A 24398-nucleotide genomic window follows, 5' to 3' on the forward strand; every position below is an offset into this window, starting at 1 on the left:
TCCTCCAACCTCTCCGAAACTTAAATGCAACTTGCTTTCCGTTTCTAGTTGTGAGAAAGGTCTCCACCTGAAACTATTTGCGTTTCTTTGTCTGCAGATGCTCCCTGACCTGTTGAGTATCTCCAGCATTTTCTGTTTTGGTTTCAGATTTCTCGCATCAGCCGGTTCTTAAAAGACCATATTAATACACTTCCAAAATAAAGAACTGGGCGAATAAATTATATGGGTGCCTTGGATATACCGTCTTATCTCCGTGGTAGATTGTTCTGCATTTCTGCGTGCATAATTTGGTCGGGTAAGTCAGCTGGTCCATGTTTGATAAAACGATGCTCGCTTCAAAACGCTATCTTCTTATCGGTTGGTTAAACCACTAGATGTCGCATTTTTTGAACGATTTCGCCCTGGTTCGAAAAATATAAGCAATTACACTTTAAAACAAAACCAGGTGATTTTGCAACAATACATTGTCAACTCGATATAGAATGCATAATATAAAAGTTTAAATTACTGTCCAATTTATTTCCAATGTTTATTGAAATGAACAATCTTGCTATAAAAATATACCACAGAAACAATTTTTTCCGACATATATTTGGATTTCTTGATGAATGGCATTTCTACGCTCCCCTGGATTTAGATAACTTTTAACTTACCATTGACAGTATACAGCATTTATGTTTTGTCAGGCACCGGGTCTCTGAATAACAATGTAAAACTCGCAAGAGATTTGACTCACGGGCAAATTAGATTAAAACATATCAAATTACTCCTCATTATGCAGTATTTACTATTAATCGACTATAAAGAAAACAGTGCTCTGCTCTGAAACGGGCAGTGGAAATACTTGTTTTGATCACAAACCCGGCCACGGGATAAACAGTTTTCATCTTAAGATTCTGGGTACATGAAATTCTTTTTTGCTAAGAAGTTACAAAATCTGACACTTTCCGTATAATGGCATTATTTTATTTGTGCAGAAATGGTTTCTACTCTAACAGTTAAACTATCTCAATAAAACGTACGCAGCACTGGAACTGGAAAACTGAGTGATAAATGTATATTGGATCTGCGAAGCATTATAATTGAAGGGCAAACAAAATGAAAAACATAAATAGCATGCGTCCAAATTTACTGAATGCTTTCTTTGGGTTTTTCATTTCTAAAGACAAAAAGACAAACTAAAAAATGAATAAGATATGTTTGTATATGTACAAAAGAGCACAGCCTCGCGTTGATTTTCTTAGTTGTTAGTCACATTTCAGTTTCAAGTGAATAACAGTAAAACGTCAAACCTAATTCTGTGCACGTTATCAAGTGGCGAATAAGCAGGCTATCACTACATATACTGTGTGCAAGAAAGGATTAGTTAATTATTTTTCGGGACTGAAAGTTCATCGTGTCCAGTCGAAAGCCAGCAGTCTTGGATGTGATCTGCGTGAGTAGTCTTGTATCACTTTTATACGTGAAGCCCGCTGCAGCCCGTTGCTATTGCAACGTTGGATCCAAAGTTGGGTCCAATAGATATTCAAAAATGTATTAGATTTTTGTTTAACTATTTGCAAAAACATGCAAATCAACTGCAATTGCAGACGAAGACGACGTTGTTTGATTATTACGGGTGTCAGTGGTTATGGAGCGAAGGCAGGGGAATGGGGTTCGGAAGGAAAGATAGATCAGCCATAATTGCATGGCGAAGTAAACTTGATGGGCCGAATGGCCTAATTCTACTATCACGTATCTTGCAAGTTATGTCTGAATATATCTGGCAAATTTAACAGACATGCCTAGAATATCAGCTCTGAAAAAAAATTAAATGTGTTGAAGATAAAAGGGAATATGCTTTTTTTTCGGAATGCTGCTCAGATTTGAAAAAACCTAGAAAATACTGGAAGTACCCAGCAAGTCAGGCCGCATCTGTGGGAAGAGGAACAGTCAACGTTTGGAACTGACATGCATGCACAGAGAACATTAAAGAGATCGATTAAGTAATATTTAGGAATTTTTCAAAGTAATTTTATGAATAACTTCGCGCTCTAAATAATTGAACATTGTTATTTAGTTACAGTTTTCGGTTGGGCGTCGTAAAATAATCTACGGAAATTAATGAAAGGTAGCCAACAGAAGTTGAGATTTAGTATGTTTTAGAGAAATAGCATGAAAACAGGCCTTTTGGCCCACGGAATCCACTCCGACCATCGATCGCGCATTCACACGAGTTCCATGTTATTCCACTCTCTCATCCATTCCCTGCTCACTAGTGGCAATTTTACAGATCAGTTAACCTACAAACCCGCAGGTCTTTGGGACGTGGGAGGAAACTGGAGCACAGAGAGGAAACCCTACCACCCGGAGGAAACCACGTGACACGGAAAACGTGCAAACTTCACGCAGATCGCATCCAAGGCCAGGCCTTGAGACAAAAATCCCAAATTGACAGGTGACTGAAGTTTACTTTGATCACAATTTACTATTCTGCATGCAAGATACTTTCGGCCTGTGTGGAAATAAAAGAACATCCATATCATAACAATATCTTAAATAACCATAGACATTCCGACTATCTTTAGAAATCCACGAGAGTGTTCCCATTCCAAATCAAATTATTAATTTATTCCATGTTTTTTATTTCCACTGTTTTATCGGTAATTTTATTCCACCCTCATATATGAAGGAGAACGTCCTAAAATTAGTTCTGGTGTGCATAGTCTGTGAATCTCCGTCCAGGTCAAAAGCCCTGAGTTTCTCCACACTTGTATAATGACTCACGTCTTTTTAAAACTGTAAATCAGTCTCATAGCTCTTCTCTGCCGTGCATTCAGTACTTGAATGTCTCCCCTGTTTCTCAGTAACTAGAGTAAACATAATTCTCAAGGCGCCGTTTGGTCAGAGTTCTATATAGTTTAATCACAGTCTGCTCTACTTTGGCAGTGCACTTTCAGTGTTCTGCTCTGTATTGATTATTAGTATATTGTATTTGTTCTAATATGATTTATTTTTGTTTCAGTCTTAGTTATTTCAACACAATTCATAAATTGAATTGATCGTTTCTCTCTCTACAGGACATACATTACATTTTTTCTAGACTAATTGAATTCCCCCATATTTTTGTCAAGGGTTATATTTGGTCCAACTCTATTTATAATTTCTGAGCTGATTCTTTCCATTCCACTTCCCAACTTAGTTTGGACTCATCATCATCAATTTTTAATCATCTGCTTCCAAATTCAAGTTAATAATATCTATTGGAAATCTGTTCAGTCTGACATATTCAACAAAGTGAAGGGGCCAATACTTACAAATGAGGTTCTATTAGAATTATCAAAATATATAAACTATTATTGTTTTCAGTGCTGTTTGTGAATTGTGGTACGCACAAATTGAACTCATACCTAACAGCATGGCATATTCTTCAAAATTAACAATTGTCTGTGAAGCACTGAAAGACATATTTCTTGTTACATTTTACTGTTTCATCTTTCTTTCATGAATCTCCTCCAGCTGCTTTGGTTACTCTAATAATTGAATGTTCTAATATTAATCCCAGTGAACACCATCCCCGTTTCCATTGTAAGGTTTGTGGATAATGTATTCCTCCTTATTTTTAATGTAATTTTTAATCTACACATGTATTAATTATAAATTAACTTCAGATGAACTATTTGAAATATTACTTGAAATATTAACACATATTCTTGGAGATAGTGACACACCTTTGTGTTTTCAGATTGGTTTTATTTCATAAGATCCCGTGAACACAAATTATGATTTTTTGATTTTATCTCCAGCAAATCAGACTGTCTATTTCATATTGCATGATAAATAGTTTTGAATATCAATTCTAAAATTTCCTTTTAATAGGTTACTTTTCTTTGCCCATTCTACTTTCAGTTTAATTTCAACCAATTTCCAGCTAAACATTATTTTAAAAAATCTGATATAATTCTATAAAATAGATTCTTTCATCCCCCTCCAGGACTGAAAACCCACCATTTATCATATCATATCATATCATATCATATATCTACAGCCGGAAACAGGCCTTTTCGGCCCTCCAAGTCCGTGCCGCCCAGTGATCCCCGTACATTAACACTATCCTACACCCACTAGGGACAATTTTTACATTTACCCAGCCAATTAACCTACATACCTGTACGTCTTTGGAGTGTGGGAGGAAACCGAAGATCTCGGAGAAAACCCACGCAGGTCACGGGGAGAACGTACAAACTCCTTACAGTGCAGCACCCGTAGTCAGGATCGAACCTGAGTCTCCGGCGCTGCATTCGCTGTAAAGCAGCAACTCTACCGCTGCGCTACCGTGCCGCCGTTTTATCTCTTTCCTATTAATTCAGAGGTATCTGAATAGATCTCTACATTGCTTGAATGTTCCTTGTTATTGCAGATCAAAACTTGATGTAAAATTGGAGCTGTGGTTTGACTATGTACTATTTTATGTAGTTTCACCATGACCTCTGCTCGCTAATGTTTTTATGAATTGTGTTTTTATTTTTGCATTTCAACATTCAACTAGTTTTATTGATGATCCTTGACCATTTGAGTGTTTTCCAGAATTTTTCTTTAGTTTGGTATTATTATTGCCGATCGACAAGTTTATCAACAAGTACACTTGGGCATCACATACGTCATCGTTTGTAACTTCAGTATTATTCTGGGAGTGTGCTCTTTGAGCTTTGCATTGATACATTTCATCAGCCAGATTTCTGACAATGAATGCATCCCCGCCATTAAAATTAATTACTTATGTACTCCAGAAGTTTAAAATCTGAAATTAATAGGCAAAGTCTTGGCGTACTCAGCATGTCCGGCAGCATCTCTGGGTAAAGATACAACATTAATGTTTCAGATTGGTAAGCGTTCATCAGAACTCCTCGTGTAGAAACTTTGTTGTTCTCTCTCCACTTTTGAAAAACTACATTCAAATATTGCCTTCTATTATGCCATTCGCTAAAACTGGGTTGCTTGTGCGAATTGGAAATGAGAAGGCTGCCAAGATGAAGAGTTTACTTTTAAATTATGAATTAATTTCCCAGAAAGGCCCACACCTCAAGTATCCCCCTCCCTGACTCTCAGTCTGAAGAAGGGCCTCGACCCGAAACGTCACCCATTCCTTCTTTCCAGAGATGCTGCCTGACCCGCTGAGTTACTCCAGCATTTTGTGCCTTACTTTTAATTCAGTTGGACAGCTGATTGCCAATGCTGTTATAATTGCCCAAACTGTTTCTATGGCTGCAGATGCCCCCCTGCGTTCCTCAGCACGTACTCCTGCACCTTAGTATGTGTCATTACAGACAAAAGCAGAACAGAACTCGGTCAAACTCCATCTGAACTTAGTCAAACAGCATGGGTGGGAAGAGATGCTTTGGGCTGGCTGAGCAGCAGATATTTCTGATTTTGTTTCAGATTGCAGCGAGGGTAATGTTACTAGTTTTCCTTCACTTGCACAGATCTCATAGAGATGACGGGCGAACACCTACCCCTTTAAAGCCGCAGAGGTGCCGGAGCCGGAGCCGGGGCGAGACGATGCCCACGCACTCGTCAGCTGCCCGTTTGCGTGTGTGCTACGCATGCGCAGCCTCGCGTGCTAAACCCACCCCCGCTGATTGACAAGGATAGTCCAATCGTAGCTCAGTCTCGCACAGCCTGTGGCCATCACAGCCAATCGGCGAGAGGGGCGTGGCTCGGCGGGGCGGTGCGGAACAGCCGCGATCAAATTGGATCAGCGCGAGCTGCGAGCAACGGTTGAGCCGGAGCTCGAGAGTCTGTGTGAGGAGGGAGAGAAGAGAAGAGAAGACTCGAGAAGACTCGCAGCCCGGCCGCCGGGATCCACTCACTGAACCAGCTGCACAGCTCTCACCCCGCACCAAGTAAAAAAGAAGATCCTGCAAAATCCCAGCCGAGGAAATTCTGCACGCAAAGCCTGCTGTGGACGAGTCACGCTCTGCAGCAATTTTGTGGATTTGTTTCCTCTGCACGCGAGAAAGCGACAGAAAGGAGGAAATTCCGACCAGAGACGAAGAATATAACAGCGTCTTGTACGCTTCAGTGCACCCGAACCCCGGGAGCCAGGGTGGCTATTCGCACTGATGGTTTTCTTACACACGGTGCACACTTGCTCGGCTGCTAAATCGCCCCAGGTATAGAAAGGCATGGCAAGAGTTGGTGGAAACAGACTGTGGCTTTGAAAGTTGAAAGAGTTTTATTGGTTTCGGAAAAAACAGCTATCAGTTTATTCCACCCCCGCTCGCAGTACTTTCTACCTACCCCCAATCTGTGCTGTTAACAAAATGAGGACTTTTATCACTGATGGCTGAGAAGGGGAACTTTAAAAAAAGTGAATATTTCTTATTTTGAAAACAAATATTTTGCGTTTTTCACTTGAATGAAGACATTTTCATTTATCACAAGTTTGCAGCTAAATCAGAGGGCGAAAGGAACATGTTTCCTATGTGGACAGTGACCTTGGCTTCACCGCCGCCGAAAGCATAGATTTGAGTAATTGAAAATAAATAAAATCAAGGACATTGACTATTTCACATGATAGCTAGCAAAAGGAATACTACTAGCAACTTAAGCGACGATAAAACGCCCACAAATGCACGCAGGATGACTATCAGCATCTCAAAGAGTAACAGAATGAAGAAGGGGAAAAGTTATTCCTGATGACAGGTTCCTGCGCTGTCACCCCCAGACTAGATCCAGGTACTCAGTAATAATTGTAGTTATAAGCGAAGTAATCCTTAAATTAAGCTATTCTGGCTGTGAACATTTTAAGGAGTCTTTGCTTCCAGTAGGAAGCTATATAATCCATTTGTTATTTTTAACGTTTTTCCGGGTTTTCATTATTTGTCCTGATAGGACACACGGGGGGCGATCCGAGGCACATGAAACTGTTTATATTCCTGAGGATGTCATTGCAGTGGTGGAGTAGCCTCCCCCCGGCTGCTTGCTGCTGCAAGCGCGGGGCGCCCGGGCTGCACCTCGGTGGCCGCTGCTGAAAGTGGGCTGCAGATGGATGCAGAAGGAAATTAAGCGCCGTCCCTCGCCTTGGCAACTGCTTCAACATGGCGACGGCGGGCTCTGCTTCAGCTTCGGCCACACGGGGCTGTGCAGTGGGGATCACCAACCCCGGCTCTGGCTTTAGCCCGCTGCCAGCCTCCTACCATAATTGGCCGCATTCTCGGTCACCGTCCGGCTATCCCCTCGTCTCCCATCTTCAACCCCCAGTCCAGCCCCGACCCTCACCCCAACTCGCTGTTCCAGTCTCAGTCCACAGGCCCTGCATGAGTAATTAAATACCGACTTCCAAACATTAGCATTTAATTGTGAGAATTTCACAACTATCTAGAAATATTTGCCATTGAAACAACTTTTTATGTGAGATTTTTGAAACTGAGTTGATAGTTTGATTTTTATCTCCGATAAGCAAATAACTGGTACATTTTCTTTTCTCTCTCTCTCCTTGCTTACTTTCTTAAACATGCCAGCAGCCCCCCGCTCGTCCACATGCAGGCCAAGAAAAGGTATCTTCTAGTGTCATTCGGCGCCTGTCTTTTGCTGCTTTTCTACCTGGGAGGAGCGCGGTTCCGACTGTCTTCCTCAAATTTATCTTCATCATCATTATCGACGGATCATCTTCACCACGACCTGGTCGCAATCAGACGCCACTGGCCCGTGTGGAAAAACCTATTGAATCGCTATTTTAGCTCGGAAGACGGACGAAATGATGAAGAGGAGGCAACCCACTTTGGCATCAACCCTGGACTTTCCCCAAGGCAGAAGAGGGAGATCAAGGCGAACGTTTACAAGAATCGAAAATGCAGGATGGAGACTTGTTTCGATTCCTCTCTCTGCCAAGGAAACGGATTGAAAGTGTATATCTACCCGCTTCAAAAGGGGGAGAAGATTTCTGAAGGCTATCAGAAAATCCTTACCACTATCGAGGATTCTAGGTATTATACATCAGATCCGAGACAAGCATGTTTGTTTGTCCTCAGCATCGATACTTTGGATAGAGATCAGCTTTCATTTCAGTATGTTCATAATGTAAAAGCTAAAATTCAAAGTCTCCCATTGTGGAATGACGGGAGAAATCATCTTATATTTAATCTATATTCGGGAACCTGGCCTGATTATACGGAAGATTTGGGATTTGATATCGGGCAAGCTATGTTAGCTAAAGCCAGTATTGGTATGGATAACTTCCGGTCAAATTTCGATGTGTCCATCCCCTTGTTTTCCAAAGAGCATGCTCAAAAGGGAGGTGAAAGGGGCTGGCTTTTGTACAACAACGTGCCACCCACAAGAAAATACTTACTGGTTTTTAAAGGTAAAAGATACTTGACTGGCATTGGATCAGAAACCAGAAATGCCTTGTATCATGTACATAATGGAGAAGATATTATTTTGTTAACCACTTGTAAACATGGAAAAGACTGGGAAAAACACAAAGATGTCAGATGTGATAAAGACAATGAGGAATATGAAAAGTAAGTGATCTACATTTACTAATTATATACAATTTATATAATGTGGTACAATTCTATTATACCAGGTATTTACTGTAAATGATCATGAGGAAATGTGATGCTGCCATTCACATTGGGCATAACATACTTCTGAGGGCATGGCAATAACTTTATTGCATGAATTTCAAGCATTTTATAATGTATAGTTTCATAATGGATGTAGAATAAAATGCACATTTTTGGTCAACTTTGAAAAGAGCGGTTCTGAAATATAAGAAAATAACTGCAGATGCTGGTACAAATTGATTTATTCACAAAATGCTGGAGTAACTCAGCAGGTCAGGCAGCATCTCGGGAGAGAAGGAATGGGTGACGTTTCGGGTCGAGACCCTTCTTGAAATATAAATGGCTACTTTAAAAGTTGTTACACCTTGCACGAGTATGCCATAAAAATAAGTTACTTTAATTTATTGTCATGTGTACCGAGGTATAGTGAAAAGCTTTTGTTGTGTGCTAATTACAGCAGAAAAAGGGAGATAAATATTTTATGTAATAAATATGGTCTAAGATACTTGATCAAATACTTATATCACTGTTCAAACAGTTCAATTGAATTGACACCATTAACATAAATGACATTTCTGATCATTTTGTGTTTCTTTTCTCGATGCCTTGGAATTTTCTTGCTCTATTTATATTGTATAGTCAGACCCTCAATTACACTATTTTGTGTTTAAACTGGTTCATGTATATGTACTTTGTGAAATATATGATTAATGTTTCAACTTGCATTGCACTTGGCATCACATTTTTGATGAGGTGAATTCTTCCTCTCCCTGCGACGACACGCTACCGTGCTGGGCATCTGCCAAAAAGATATGCCCCTAAGATTGAATCATCATGGTTGGGTTGAGAAGCTACATGGGAAGGTTGATATTGGATTGGCTATAAGCAATGCAGCCGCTCTGGGCTGCACAGTTGAGTTCAGACAGTGCTGGGGAGTGGCAGCAGCTGCTCCATGTGTTGACAACCTACCTGGATCCCATAGTCTCTCTCATTATCTGATGGATGTGATGGAAATCGCTGTGTCCCCTCCTTTGTCTTATGCACAGCTCTCTCTTCAGGATAGATATTTGTCTACTGTAACAGGCTCAAAGGCCAGCGACAACAGTTGTGATTAAGTCTTCAATAATTCTAATAATTTGATTATTTTGTGTTTAAAATCAACTGCATTTTGAAATTAGTTAATTAATTCTTGGTAGCAGAATCACATCCCCCCTACTTTTCATTGAAGTTGCATTATGAATCTTACATCAATGTAAATTATGTTTTTAGGAACATGTTGCTCGTGTGACCTGGGCTTCAGTTACAATCCAATTTCCCATCACAATTAAATAACTAGAGACATTTTTGGTTATTCTAAAAATTATGAATGGTTGATTATCAGAATACTGGTCATGAAAGGCTCAGTAGTCATTGTAGCTGGGTGTAGTATTTATTTTGTGACATTTGCGTAGTTAACATGCCATTGGAAACACTGAGTAACATCACTAACTTGTGCTTATTGCATAATATATTGTGTTTGTTTAAACATTTACCACTTGATCAATTTTAGAAATGTTCTTAGTTTGAGGAATTAATTGGTACAGAAGGGTTACTCCCGATATTGCAATTATTAATAGAAACAGAGGAACTATAATAGACAATTCAGCTCTTCAAACTATTTGATACTTTGTACTGGCCTCTATCTCAATTTCATTTATCTTATTTTAGGCTATTTATGATAGTTACTCCAAATACAAACATGAATATAAATTAGGACATAAGGGTCTGCAGATGCTGGTTTACAAAAAAAGACACCAAGTGCTGGAGTAACTCAGCAGGTCAGGTTGGAGGACTTGAATAGGCAATGTTTTGGATGGGGAACCTTCTACTTAAGTTGCCCGATCAGCTGAGGTACTCCAGCACTTGATGTCTTTAAAAAATATATATATTATGGTGTTGAAAATGAGAATTAATATTGATTAGTAGGACTAGATGTTACAATCCCTAAGGTTTGCACTACAATTGACTGGTGTTGTTCTTGGGGGTGACCACTAGGTGATGTTGCTACCATTCCGACACATCTTCAGTTGTGTACCTCAACGTCACTGGGTGTTTCGGCCTTTTATCACAAGACACCCTCAGTTGAGGCAGGCCCACCGCAGGGTGATCAGACCTGGGTGTGTGTCTTATGGTTAGCCTCTAGATGGTCACGTGGCAGCCCAGACAGTATCTTTTCTTTTCAGCCACAGCCAGTGACTGCTCCGTTCGGCGGCATTTGCAAGTTCTTTGATTGCCCTCCTTTGGGCCTGCCCTCTGACTCCAACTTCCCTCAGGAACCTTGCAGTGGAACTGGCTACAAAGCCCCTGCACCCCACCTCCACTGGACGCACTCTTACACTCCAACCTCGCTCCTCTGCCTCTCTGCAAGGTTGGAATATCTCAGCCTTTTCCTTTCAAATGCTTCGTCCACAGCCTCCTCCCAGGGCACCGTCAGCTCAATGATGTAAACACGCCGACAGGAGTTGGACCAGACGACGAGGTCTGGTCGCAGGTTGGTAGCTGCGATTTCAACTGGGAAGGAAAGCCTCTGGCCTAGGTCAACCCGCATTTCCCAGTCTCTGGCTGCGCTCAGTGGGCATGAGTTGAGAGGCGAGGTGGTAGTCTTCCGTTTCTCTCCTTCCCGGATGAACGATTGGATTTGCGGGAATGTTAGCTGGGCATTGATAGGCATGGCGTTGGTGGTAACTCTCTTGCACTCGAGTGCAGTTGCCAAACACCTCAGCACCTGGTTGTGTCGCCAGGTGTATCTGCCTTGTGTTAGGCTGGTCTTACAACCGACCAGGATGTGCTTGAGGTTTGCTGGAACTGCACACAGGGGGCAGGCTGGATCCTCTCCCAGCCAAAGATTTAAGTTTATGGGAGAGGGAAGGACGTCATATGTGGCTCTGATAATAAAGCTCAGCATACTTGACTCCATGTTCCACAGCTCACTCCATGTGATCTTCCTCCTCTCAATGCTATCCCACCTCATCCAGCGGCCTTGCTTGGCTTGAGATATGGCTTTGGCACACCTGGCTGCTTCTTCTTGGTGGCGCACCTCCTCCACCACCAGGTGCCGACGTTCAACTGGAGTAGCCTTTTGCCAGGTAGGTTTCATTGCTCCCAGGCCAAAGCCCCCTCAGCCTTGTTGGACATGGCCCACTATGTCCTGGTGTCGGAGGGCAGATTTTGCGTCCTGTACCACTGCTGCTGGAGTCCATTTCTTCCCTGTTGCTAGGGTTGGAGCGACACCTCTAACTATTGGGTCCCGGGATTCTGTTAGTGTCATGTCCAGCCTTGCTTTGGCGCATTTGAATTCCTCCACCAGGCTTGAGACTGGCAGTGAGAGGGCTCCATTCCCATAGAGTCCTATACTGCTGAGGCATCTCGGTAGCCCAAGTCACTTCCTCACTTGTGAGTTCACAAGTCTCTCCAGCTGGTTGATATGGGATAAAGTGACCTCATAGATGGTAATTGGCCACATGAGTCGGGGCAGCAGACCGAATTGAAGGCACCAAAGCTTCAGCTTCCCTGGGAGAGCAGTGTTGTTGATTTGCTTGAGGCCACTGATTGTATCCTGCCTGAGTTGTTCCACCTGCTCTGTGTCCTTGAGGTGTGCGGTGTACCATCGCCCGAGGCTTTTGACAGGCTTCTCTAGGACAGTTGGTATTGTCTCGTTGTTGATGCGGAACCTTTCATCAGTGAGCCGGCCTTTGACGATGGAAATACTGCAGGACTTGCTGGGTTTAATCTCCATTCGTGCCCATTTGATGTTTTCCTGGAGTTTATCCAGCAGGCGTTTGGTGCATGCTTTTGTTGTTGTTATTGTTATAGTGGTCATGTCATCCATGTACGCCCTGATTGGAGGAAGACGCAGCCCACTCTTCAAGCGTTCCCCTCCAACTACCCATCGTGATGCTCGAATGATTAGCTCCATTGCCATGGTAAACATCAGAGGAGAGATGGTACAGCCTGCCATTATGCCTATTTCAAGGTGCTGCCAGGCGGTGGTGTTGTCCTGTGTTGTGATGCAGAACTGGAGGTCCTGGAAGTAAGCTTTTACCAGCTTTGTGGTGACCTCTGGGACCTGGAAGAAGTTAAAAGCTGCCCAAAGAGTCTCATGGGGCACCGAACCAAAGGCATTGGCAAGATCTAAGAAAGCCACGTGCAGATCTCTCTTTTCTTTCTTGGCAGTTTGTATCTGGTGCCAGATGACATTTGCATGTTCCAGACATCCTGAGAAACCACGTACCCCTGCTTTCTGCTCTGACGTGTCAATGAAGTTGTTGCTCTGCAAAAACGCTGAGAGTCTTTGGGCCACAATACCAAAGAAGATCTTTCCTTCCACATTCAGAAGGCTGATCTGGCGGAATTGGCTAATGGTTGAGGAGTTCTTTTCTTTGGGAATTAGGATCCCTCCTGCCCTTCGCCATGCCTTAGGTATGATTCCTTTCCCCCACGCCACTTTCATTAACTTCCAGAGGTATTTCAGGACACCAGGCGTGTTCTTATACCTCTTTTGGTTGGATAAGCTAGAAATTAACATTTGTAATGTCTTGATAGGTAATGTGGAAAAATTATTTCTGAGTTCAGTTCTACCTGGCTTACCTCTAATTTAACATTTCTGATTATAACGGACTTCTGTTCTGAATCAGACCTCTTGTTTTTGTTCCTCCAAGTTTCCTGTTAAAAACTTATATCACCCCAATAAAATGACTGTAATGTATTGAATTTTAAACCACATAAATAGCACCTGAATTATAATTTGTATTTTATTCTACTGAAAGCATGCTATACCTTTTCTAAAGTCAATAAATCTTTCTTGAGGTCGTAGCCCAAAAATCCAGATAGGGTCAGATTAAGATTATGCACTGCCCAAGCATAACTTTCGCATTAACCCTCTAGAAATAACAGAAGCATTCAGTCCGCCTTAACCAATCTGATCTCCCGGTGGCTCAGCACTTCAACTCCCCCTCCCATTCCCGATCTGACCTTTCTGAGATGCTGCCTGACCCGCTGAGTTACTACAGCATTTTGTGTCTACCTTCCATTAATTCTTTTGATAGCTTCTTTTTGTTTTTTTGTGATTTGTTATGCTGACCACCTCCGCTCAGTCCGTCTCAACCAACCTGATCTCCCGGTGGCACAGCACTTCAACTCTCCCTCCCATTCCCAATCTGACCTTTCTGCCCTGGGTCTCCTCCATTGTCAGAGTGAGGCCCAGCGCAAATGGGAGGAACAGCATCTCATATTTCGCTTGGGCTGTTTGCACCCCAGCGGTTTGAACATTGACTTCTCCCACTTCAGGTAGTCCTTGCCTCCCCTCTCTATCCCTTCCCCTTCCCAGTTCTCCTACTAGTCTTCCTGTCTCCGTCTACATCCTATCTTTGTCCCGCCTCCTCCCCTGATATCAGTCTGAAGAAGGGTCTCGACCCGAAACGTCACCCATTCCTTCTCTCCTGAGATGCTGCTTGACCCGCTGAGTTACTCCAGCATTTTGTGTCTACCTGTAAATATTATTGCTCCATTTCAGCTCCCTGACTCTCCTGATTTGTTTTATTTCTTTAATCACAATTTATCTCTCTCAGATATAGATTTTCTCATGTTTCCTCACACTGAATGTCATCAGTCGTGTCTTTTTTTGCACTAAGCATTATTCCCTTTATCATGTATCTGTACAATGTGGATGGCTCGATTGTAATCATGTATTATCTTTCCACTGACGGGTTAGCACGCAACAAAGGTATTCCACTGTACCTTGGTACACATGATAATAAACTAGACTATTAGTCTCCACACCATTACTGACGTTTCTTTCAACCTTTCCATCCCAACCCATCCTCTGTAGCTTAAAATTTGCTTATTGCTAGCTTTTACTAGTTTAAACTTTACTTTAAACTTTGGAGATACAGCATGGGAACAGGCCCTTTGGCCCACCGAGTCTTTGCTGACCACCATGTACACTAGCACTTTATAGAAGCCAATTACCTACAAACGTACATCTTTGGAGTGTGGGAGGAAACCAGAACACCCAGAGAAAACCCACAGGGTCACAGGGAGAACATACAAACTCTGTACAGCAGTACCCACAGTCAGGATTGAGCCCGTGTCTTTAGCGCTGTAGGGCAGCAACTCAACTGCTGTACCACTGTGCCGCCCCTCTTATTGTCACTGTTCACCCTCCAACTTAATGAAAAGTTCTGATGAAAAATCTGAAATATTAACTATTTCTTCCCAACCCATAGATGCCACCTGACCTGCTGTCTGTTTCTACCCATTTAGTGATCTTTCATTTTAATTTCCTCATCTATCTATACTACTTAAGGCCTAAGTTCTGTTCAATTACTGTTTAAACCCTAAAATATTCCTGATGATGCACAGCAAAGGCATGCCAGAATAAACAATGCCCTAAATTTTGCCTCCGCATTTATCATGATTCAGCAAACAGTGGACTTGGGTCAGATAACCTGTTGCTAGCTTGTTGACCGTGGCCAATTTTTGGTGGTGTAACAAGTCCTAGGTACATGAGCACTGCATGATTGTTGGCAAAGGAAAGGTTTGGTGAAAGGCAAGGACTAACATCAAAAGCTCATTGAGCTTATGAGGGCATGCTGGTTCTGGCCAGCACTACTAAACAAACTATTTAAAAAAAATATTTGAGTGTTCCCTGGTGACTTTTGATTAGACAACAGAAGAGCCTTTGAATTCATTGAGCTTGCACAGAACAAGCCTACAAATACAGTGCATTTAGAAAGTATTCAGAAAGTATTACATTTTCCACATTTTGCCATGTAACAGCCTTATTTTAAAATGGATTAAATTCTTTTTTTATCATCAATCTACATGTAATACCCCATGATAAAAAAGCAAAAACAGATGTTTAGAAATTTTTGCAAAGTAATTAAAAATAAATAACTGAAATATCGCATTTACATAAGTATTCAGACCCTTTACTCAGTACTTTGAGGCACCTTTGGCAGTGATTACAGCCTCAAGTCTTCTTGGGTATGACGCTACAAGCTTGGCACACCTGTATTTGGGTAACTTCTCCCATTCTTCTCTGCAGATCCTCTCAAGCTCTGTCAGGTTGGATGGGGAGCGTCGATGAACAGCTATTTTTAGGTCCCGCCAGAGATGTTTGACCGGGTTCAAGTCCGGGCTCTGCCTGGGCCACTCAAGGACATTCACATACTTGTCATGAAGCCACTCCTGCGTTGTTTTGGCTGTGTGCTTCGGGTCATTGTCCTGTTGGAAGGTGAACCTCCGCCCCAGTCTGAGGTTCAGAACGCTCTGGAGCAGGTTTTCTTCAAGGATCTCTCTGTACTTTGCTCCGTTCATCTTTCCCTCGATCCTGACTAGTCTCCCAGTTCCTGCCGCTGAAAAACATCCCCACAGCATGATGCTGCCACCACCATGGTTCACCGTAAGTATGGTATTGGCCAGGTGATGAGTGGTGCCGCTTGGCATTCAGGCCAAAGAGTTCAATCTTGGTTTCATCAGACCAGAGAATCTTGTTTCTCATGGTTTGAGTGTCCTTTAGGTGCCTTTTGGCAAACACCAAGCGGGCTGTCATGTGCCTTTTACTGAGGAGTGGCTTCCGTCTGGCCACTCTACCATAAAGGCCTGATTGGTGGAGTGCTGCAGATATAGTTGTCCTTCTGGAAAAGGCTGGTCCTCTCACACATCAAATCCAGCATCCCTGCCTCACTGGACTCGCAACAATTTGCATACAGGGCAAACAGATCCACAGAGGATGCCATCTCTCTGGCTCTTCACACTGTCCTGACTCACCTGGAGAGACAGGGCACGTACACGAGGATGCTATTCATTGACTATAGCTCTGCCTTCAACACGGTCATCCTCACCAAGCTCATCACCAAACTCCAGCAGCTAGGCCTCAGCTCGTCGTTATGCGACTGGATCCTGGATTTCTTGATGGAGCGACCGCAGGCAGTGAGAATGGCCCCGCACCTGTCCTCCACTATCACCCTGAGTACCGGCACACCACAGGGCTGTGGTTTGAGCCCCATGCTCTACTCCCTATTCACACACGACTGTGTTCCTGCATTCGACACCAACACCATTGTCAAGTTTGCAGACGACACAACGGTGATTGGGCTGGTCACCAACGGTGATGAAACAAACTACAGAGTGGAGGTGCAGAACCTGGCGGACTGGTGCTCAGTTACCAATCTGTCACTAAACACCTCCAAGATCAAGGAGCTGATCATCAACTTCCGTAGATCACACAACGGGGAATAAGCTCCAATCTTTATCAATGGGGACAGTGTGGAGAGAGTGTCCAGCTTCAAGTTTCTGGGCATTCACATTTCGGAGGATCTCACATGGTCCACTAACACCGCTGCGCTGGTCAAGAAGGCGCAGCAACGACTGTTCTACCTGAGAACACTGAAAAAGTCTGGTCTGTCCCAACAGCTGCTGACGACCTTCTACCGCTGCACCATAGAGAGCACCTAACGCATGGCATCCCTGTGTGGTACCTCAGTTGCACGGAGGCAGAGAGGAGAGCTCTTCAGCAGGTAGTCCTTAGAGCTCAGAAGACTATCGGAACACAGCTACCAGCCTTGGAGGATATCTACAACACACGATGCCTCAGAAAAGCCACCAGCATTCACAAAGACACGCAATAGTCTGTTCGAAATTCTACCATCGGGCAGACGCTGCAAGGCCTTCTACGCCAGCACCTCCAGACTCAGGAAGAGCTTCATCCCCAGGGCCATAGCTGCTATGAACCGGTCCTGCTGAGCACAGAGTCACATCGCACAGTGAACCGGCACAGACCTACTTGAACTTTATACTGTTTAAAATCTGTTTCTAATTTTGTTTCACCGGATTGTATAAATTTATACTGATTAGCTAATTAATTTATTGCATTGTATGGAAGGCACATTCCCAATCTCGTTGTACCCCTGTACAATGACAATAAAGATATATTGTATTGTATATCCAGGTTACAATTGATTGCAGATACCTTACCAATATTGAATTGATGGCTGTGATAATTGTCAGTCACCCTCACATATTTAAAAGGAAAAGCCCCAGGCAGAGTGTTGCAGTGGCTTGAACATTTGTACCGAGCCGACACAAATTTCCAATTTCACACCTGGAATTGAAATCCCAGTTTTGCCTCTTACTTCATCTGTTAGCTTGGATATATCATTATTTATTCCCTTATTTAAGTTATTAGTATGTGCTGCCTTCTGTAAATTAGAAAACAATCCTCTTATTTTGAGTCTCCATCTTTCATTATAAAAGTTATGACATGCATGCGTCAGACATGGAACAGTACAGTACTGCGCAGGGACAGGCGCATCAGCCCACAATGTCCGTGTTGAACCTGATGTCAGCTTAAATTAATCTCCTCTGCCTGCACATGATCTATATCCCTCCATTCCCCGCATAGCCAGGTGCTTATCTAAAAAAAATCTTGCCTCACACATCTACTTTAAATTTTGCCCTTCTCATCATAAAGCTATGGTTTGTAGTCTTTTAGAATTCCATCCTGGATAAAAGATTCCAATTGTCCACCCCATCTATGTCTTACATAATTTTATATACTTCTCTCACGTCTCCCCTCAGCCTCCCATTCCTCCGGAGAAAACTATTCAAATTTGTCCAACCTCTCCTTGTAGCTTATGGCCTCTAATCCTCATGATTCTTCATAAACCCGCTTCTACACCCTACTCCAAAGCCTCCATTTCATTCCTGTAATGGGGTGACTAGATCTGCAATAAGTCAAAAGCAGCCAGCCAGTCCTATAAATGTGTAACATGACTTCCTGATTCAGATTATAAATCAATAATCTTTTATACAGAAGCATGCACTTCAAGATATTTATATGATCAAAATCCACAGATTCACCTATACACTGCCATTGACCTTCTCAGGAATCAGCAAAATTAGTTAGACCAAACCTTCTCTTCACAAATCCATGCTAACTCTATATGATCATCTCGCACTTATCCAAATGTTCTGTAACATTATTTGATAATTTAATTCAGCAATCTCTTCAGAACTGAAGGCACATTATTTCTTTCACTTGTGGTTAAATAGTAGAATGACAATTGCAGTTTCAAATCCTAAAGTGCTTTAATGGTTCAATGGTGCTTTTATTGAACTTGGAGGTGATTGTAATCTTTGTGATGAATCTATGATATTTATTTTGTTATTATGAGATGGACATTTTTGCCTTAAGAATGTCTATTTCAGACCTATCATTTTACTACATCACCATTTTAATAAATCATTTTAAGTTCCTCTGGAGTTTGTTTAGTATCCTATGCCATTTTTTAAATTTTCAGCCACAGCGAAAACAGTACTCATTTAATGTCTATCATCCATTGTAATATTTCTGAGCATCATTAAAGGTTTGAGAATTTCTCACATCTTTTCATTTAATTTTATAAAGTTTATTGGTCTAAATGGAACTTCAGAACCTGAATACTGTTTTGATGTTTTAAGTGATATTTTAACTCAACTGCAACAAATCTGAAATCATCATCATTGGTCCAAAAACGCTCACCAAATCCACCCAAAACTTCATCCTCAATATTGATGGTCTCCCAGTATCCACCTCCCCTCACATCCGGAATCTTGGAATCATCTTTGATCAAACCCTCTCCTTCGACAAACACATCAAACACATCACAAAGACAGCCTTCTTCCACCTCAAAAACATTGCCCGTCTCCGTCCATCCCTATCCTCCACAGCTGCAGAAACCCTCATCCACGCCTTCATCACCTCCCGTCTGGACTACTGCAACAGCCTCCTCTATGGCGCACCCTCAAAAATCATCAGTAAACTTCAATACATTCAAAACTCCGCTGCCCGTCTACTCACCCACACCCCGATCCGTGACCATATCACCCCCGTCCTTTACAAACTCCACTGGCTCTCCATCCCCCAGAGAATCCAGTACAAAATCCTCCTCATGACCTACAAAGCCCTCCATAACCTGGCCCCATCCTACCTGACTGACCTCCTCCACAAGCACACTCCCACCTGCACCCTCCGCTCTGCTGCTGCCAATCTCCTATCCCCCCTCCATCCGGACCAAATTCAGATCCTGGGGGGACAGGGCTTTCTCCATCGCTGCTCCCACCCTATGGAACTCACTACCCCAAACCGTCAGAGACTCCTCCTCACTCACCACATTCAAAACATCACTGAAGTCTCACCTGTTCAGTACTGCCTTCAACCACTGAAGGTCACCTCACCTTCTGTCTCCTTTCTCTGTTCGTTTACTTATTTATCTATTTATTCACTTCCCTATGTTCTTTAAATCCCTGTAAAGCGTCTTTGAGTGTATGAAAAGCGCTATATAAATGTAATGCATTATTATTATTATTATTATATTATTAAAATGTATCTAAACATAGCACAAAAAGTAAGGAAATTTGTGTTTGGTAGATTATTTCTTTGTTGTAACAATGCTTCTTGGCAATAAATCTTATACCGTTGGAAAGCCTGTTTATTTCCCTTTTAAATGGTGCCACATTTGTAAGGAACATGCATTTGTGGGATGAGCAGCAGAGCTGAGTATATGGGTTGCGCCCATGAAAAATTTGCCAAATCTTCTCTGCCAATGCCAAACAGCTTATTCTGCCATTGGCTCTTGTTCGGTGTTGTTTGGTGGATTGGATGATTGAAGTCTGAAGAAACAAGACATTTTGGCAATTTAACAATTTATTCATTTAATAAACAGGAGCCACAGTAGCGTGTGGAAGAACCATACACAGCCATAACAGCCTGGCACCTCCTCCTCATGCTGGTCACCAGCCTGGTCACACACTGTTGTGGGATGGCATCCCATTCTTGTCAGCACCTGGGGGTACCAGAAGCTCAAAACAAGAGTCAATAGCAACAGCAGAATAAGCTGTTTGGCATTGGCACAGAAGATTTGGCAAATTTTTCATGGGCGCAACCCATATACTCAGCTCTGCTGCTCATCCCACAAATGCATGTTCCTTACAAATGTGGCACCATTTAAAAGGAAAATAAACAGGCTTTCCAACGGTATAAGATTTATTGCCAAGAAGCATTGTTACAACAAAGAAATAATCTACCAAACACAAATTTCCTTACTTTTTGTGCTATGTTTACCTATTTGGAAATATTTAGTTGTTTGAGTCATGTAAGTTTTGATTGTTATCCTGTTTGTTGCTCTTTTACTTCCTCCTTCTAAAATAACTTTACCAAATTGTGTTTTTTAATTTTAAAAAATATTTTGGATCCAGAATTATTGGCAGGTTTGAAGGCAATGTAGGTTGGATTATGCAGTTGGCATAATGTTCACTCTTTGTAGGCACATTTAATGCAGATGTGCAAATGAACATGTCCCTTTAATTACTCCTATTAAAGTCCTGTGAGCATTGATACAATTGAGATGATTTACTGTTTTTCTTGCTGTATAAACATGCAAATTAGACTTTATGCATATAGTGTGGTTAAGGATATGTTTGCATTAACCTGTTTCACATTGCTGGCCAATTCTTGTTTATTGAATGAGGTTAGTGATTTTTCAGTGGTAGAATTTGCAATTCGACTGAATAATGAATTCATCAAACTGAAAATAATAAATACTGAGTGGTTTAAAAATAAAGCACTCTGAATTAAAGCAAGAATAATTTTAACTGTAATCTTAAAGAAAAAATCATCTATTATAAATTTATTTAAGAAATTAATTCTTAGCAAAAGAATGTTTGTTTTGAGTCAATGCATATTGCGTCATCTCAGCATTAATTTTTGGAGTGTGTGGGGGATGAAAGCAGGTGTTGCTGAGGGAGGAGATTCAACATAGGGATTCAACGTCGATTCAACAACTGTAATACCAAGACGTGGTATTACAGGGCATTTAATGGTGCCTGTCATCAGATAGATTTGTGTACATTTTGATTTTTTTATGTCTTTTGTATATTGAAAATGAAAGCTGACTACATAGCAGTGAAGGAAATGAGGCATTTGGGACCTGGTTGAAAAGGTGAGCAACTGCATGCATTGTTAATAAATCAGCAAATTTGAGTGGCTGTGAAGTTAACTCCATGAGGACTGAGTAGGAAATGTTAAGAGAGATTGAAGTTGAGATTAAACAGAAGGGCACTGAAAAAGGAGGGGAGAGAGTGTTTGCTTTGACAATTAAAAACAAAAGAGAAAGGAAATGGATCTCTGCAATTGAAAATGATTAATCTTAAATGGGAGAGTGTGACCAGCAGTAATTAACAGTTGTTTGTGGCTTAAATGGTACTTACACTAAAATAAACAAGACACCTTTCTGTTATGAATTTAATTTGTACAACTTCACCAAGATGAACGATTGATATCCCAATGCTGTACAGAGAATGTGTAATAGTGTTGTATATGCTGGCTTTGGAATTAAATATTCAATGATCCAACCATTCTGAAACTATGTGACCCTGTGGCCAACTAGTTATTCAAAATGAGGATGGGGTGATGGGAGAAAACTAGTTTGTTAGCATTTTTTGTTAAACAAAAACTGCCTCAAACACACTTGGAATAAGTTTGCAATGTGAAAAATAATGTTTAGTTACACAGCTTTAAAGCTGCTCATTGTACTAGAATCACTTTGAGATTGCTGAAACAGCATTGTATAAATGCAAGACTTTTTTTATAATGATTATAGAAATAACTGAGTATTCTAATATACATCATTGTTTTGCATTGCTGCATTATTTCATTTCAAATCCAAAATAATGAGCTTAAGTTCATTTTAGCATCAAGATGGGTGTCATTTGGTGAACATAATATTTAAACAAAGTATTTGGTGTGGTGCATTCTTTCCTTTTGCAGTTTACTATGTTTGTACAAATCTATTAAAGAGTCTTCATTTTCTACCTTGTGGGTTCTGTTTCTTTTAAAAAGGAGTCACATTTTCCATTGTTATGAAATTTTGAATTTTCCAATATAATTAAAATGGGTATCATCCCAAATTTATAAGAAATGCTTTAACATTTGTTTTTTATTGCAAGTACATATTGATTCATTATTGATTTATTCACAAAATGCTGGAGTAACTCAGCAGGTCAGGCAGCATCTCGGGAGAGAAGGAATTGGTGACGTTTCGGGTCGAGACCCTTCTTCAGTTGATTCATTATTGCTTTGTTTAATAACGTAATAATTGGGTAATAGAACTTTTACCTCATGCATATTTTCTTGTGTTATTGTGATAGAACAGATCTATACCAAATTCATACAAATGCCTAATGTAGCCTTTGTGGCTCAATTGAACTGCATTTGGATTCTTTTTATTTGCGACATCGATTTCAGAGTCATGACTTAAATGTCTAAAAATACAGATTAATATTTATATGCAGGCTAATTTACATTGTATAAAATTCTGTAACATAGAAACAGGTTCATGTGAAAATATGTTCAAAATAAAAAAACACAAAATACCAGGCCTCATCTGTGGAATGAGAAACAGAGTTTACATTTTGGGTCGAAGAGCTTTTGTCAGAATTGAAATGTCATCTCATCATACATGTGGCTGACAAGATGAGCATTTCCCTTTTTCATTTTGAATTTCCAACTTCTGGAACCTTTTTATTTTCAATAAATCCAAAAGATTTTGTGACTTCAGATCTGTTCTGATGCCATGGTTCTATTCTATTTGCTGTTGTTTACAGCAATAGTCATTACTTGTGAACTAAGTCATTCTGAGGCTGAAGCTGAGAAGGTCCAACTTATTTGGTGTTCGGGCTGAAATGTTTGCCTTCCAACATTCATATTTCTTTCTCACTTTCTCACACTCAACATTCTGCATTTCTACAAGCAAATCTAAGTGATGCAGAAGGTGCTGGAGTAACTGAGCGGTTAGGCAGCATCGCTGGAGAACATGAATGGGTGATGTTTCAGGTCAGTCCCTTCTTCAGACTGATTGTCGGGTGGTGGGGCGGTGGGGGGTGGGGAGGTGGTGAAAGCAGGAAGATAAGTGAGACAGGACCATGCTTAGTAGGTAATAGGTGGGTACAGGTGAGGATGGGAAGGGTTGATACGCAGATGGTTGGATATAGGCCAAAAATGAAAAGACAGAAGGTGTGAAGATTGAAGAGTTGCGAGTTGTGAAGCTAGAGTCTGAAGAAGGGCTGACCTAAAACATCACCTATTTTCTGCAGAGATGCTACCTGACCTGCTGAGTTACAATCTAAGTGAGGGTACCTCAGATAAAACGTTCTTGCAAGGGGTGACATAGAATCAGGAGATGCAGAATCAGTATGGACAGAACTGAGGAATTGCAAGGTTAAAAATACCCTAATGGGAGTTATCTACAGGCCCCCAAACAGTAGCCTAGATATAGGGTGCAAGTTGAATCAAGAGTTAAAATTGGCATGTCGCAAAGGTAATGCTACAGTGGTTATGGGAGATTTCAACATGCAGGTAGACTGGGAAAATCAGCTTGGTAATGGACCCCAAGAAAGGGAGTTTGTGGAGTGCCTCCGAGATGGATTCTTAGAGCAGCTTGTACTGGAACCTACCAGGGAGAAGGCAATTCTGGATTTAGTGTTGTGTAATGAACTGGATTTGATAAGGGAACTCAAGGTAAAAGAGCCATTAGGAGGTAGTGATCATAATATGATAATTTTTAATCTACAATTTGAGAGGGAGAAGGGAAAATCGGTAGTGTCAGTGTTGCCGTTGAGCAAGGGAGATTATGGAGGCATGAGGGAGGAGCTGGCCAGAGTTGACTGGAAAGAGGCCCTAGCAGGGAAGACAGTGGAACAACAATGGCAGATATTTCCGGGAATAATACAGAAGGTGCAGGATCAGTTCATTCCAAAGAGGAAGAAAGATTC

The 24398-nt window shown here is 41.5% G+C and overlaps 1 protein-coding gene across 2 annotated transcripts; it reads left to right on the top strand.

Moving 5' to 3' along the window:
- The first annotated feature begins 5845 nt into the window (after positions 1-5845).
- LOC144590108 (exostosin-1-like) lies at positions 5846-23460 on the top strand. 2 transcript variants are annotated; one of them, XM_078394971.1, is made up of 3 exons: positions 5846-6717; positions 7503-8504; positions 23378-23460. In XM_078394971.1, exons 2-3 carry the CDS (start codon positions 7522-7524, stop codon positions 23388-23390), a joined length of 996 nt encoding a protein of 331 aa, XP_078251097.1. In that variant the 5' UTR covers positions 5846-6717; positions 7503-7521; the 3' UTR covers positions 23391-23460. The 2 variants fall into 2 exon arrangements, with proteins under 2 accessions (XP_078251097.1, XP_078251096.1); XM_078394970.1 differs by lacking the exon at positions 23378-23460 and adding an exon at positions 15634-15748.
- The last annotated feature ends 938 nt before the right edge of the window (positions 23461-24398 follow it).

This window comes from Rhinoraja longicauda, unplaced genomic scaffold (assembly GCF_053455715.1).
Source record: "Rhinoraja longicauda isolate Sanriku21f unplaced genomic scaffold, sRhiLon1.1 Scf000136, whole genome shotgun sequence".
Taxonomy (NCBI): Eukaryota; Metazoa; Chordata; class Chondrichthyes; order Rajiformes; family Arhynchobatidae; genus Rhinoraja; species Rhinoraja longicauda.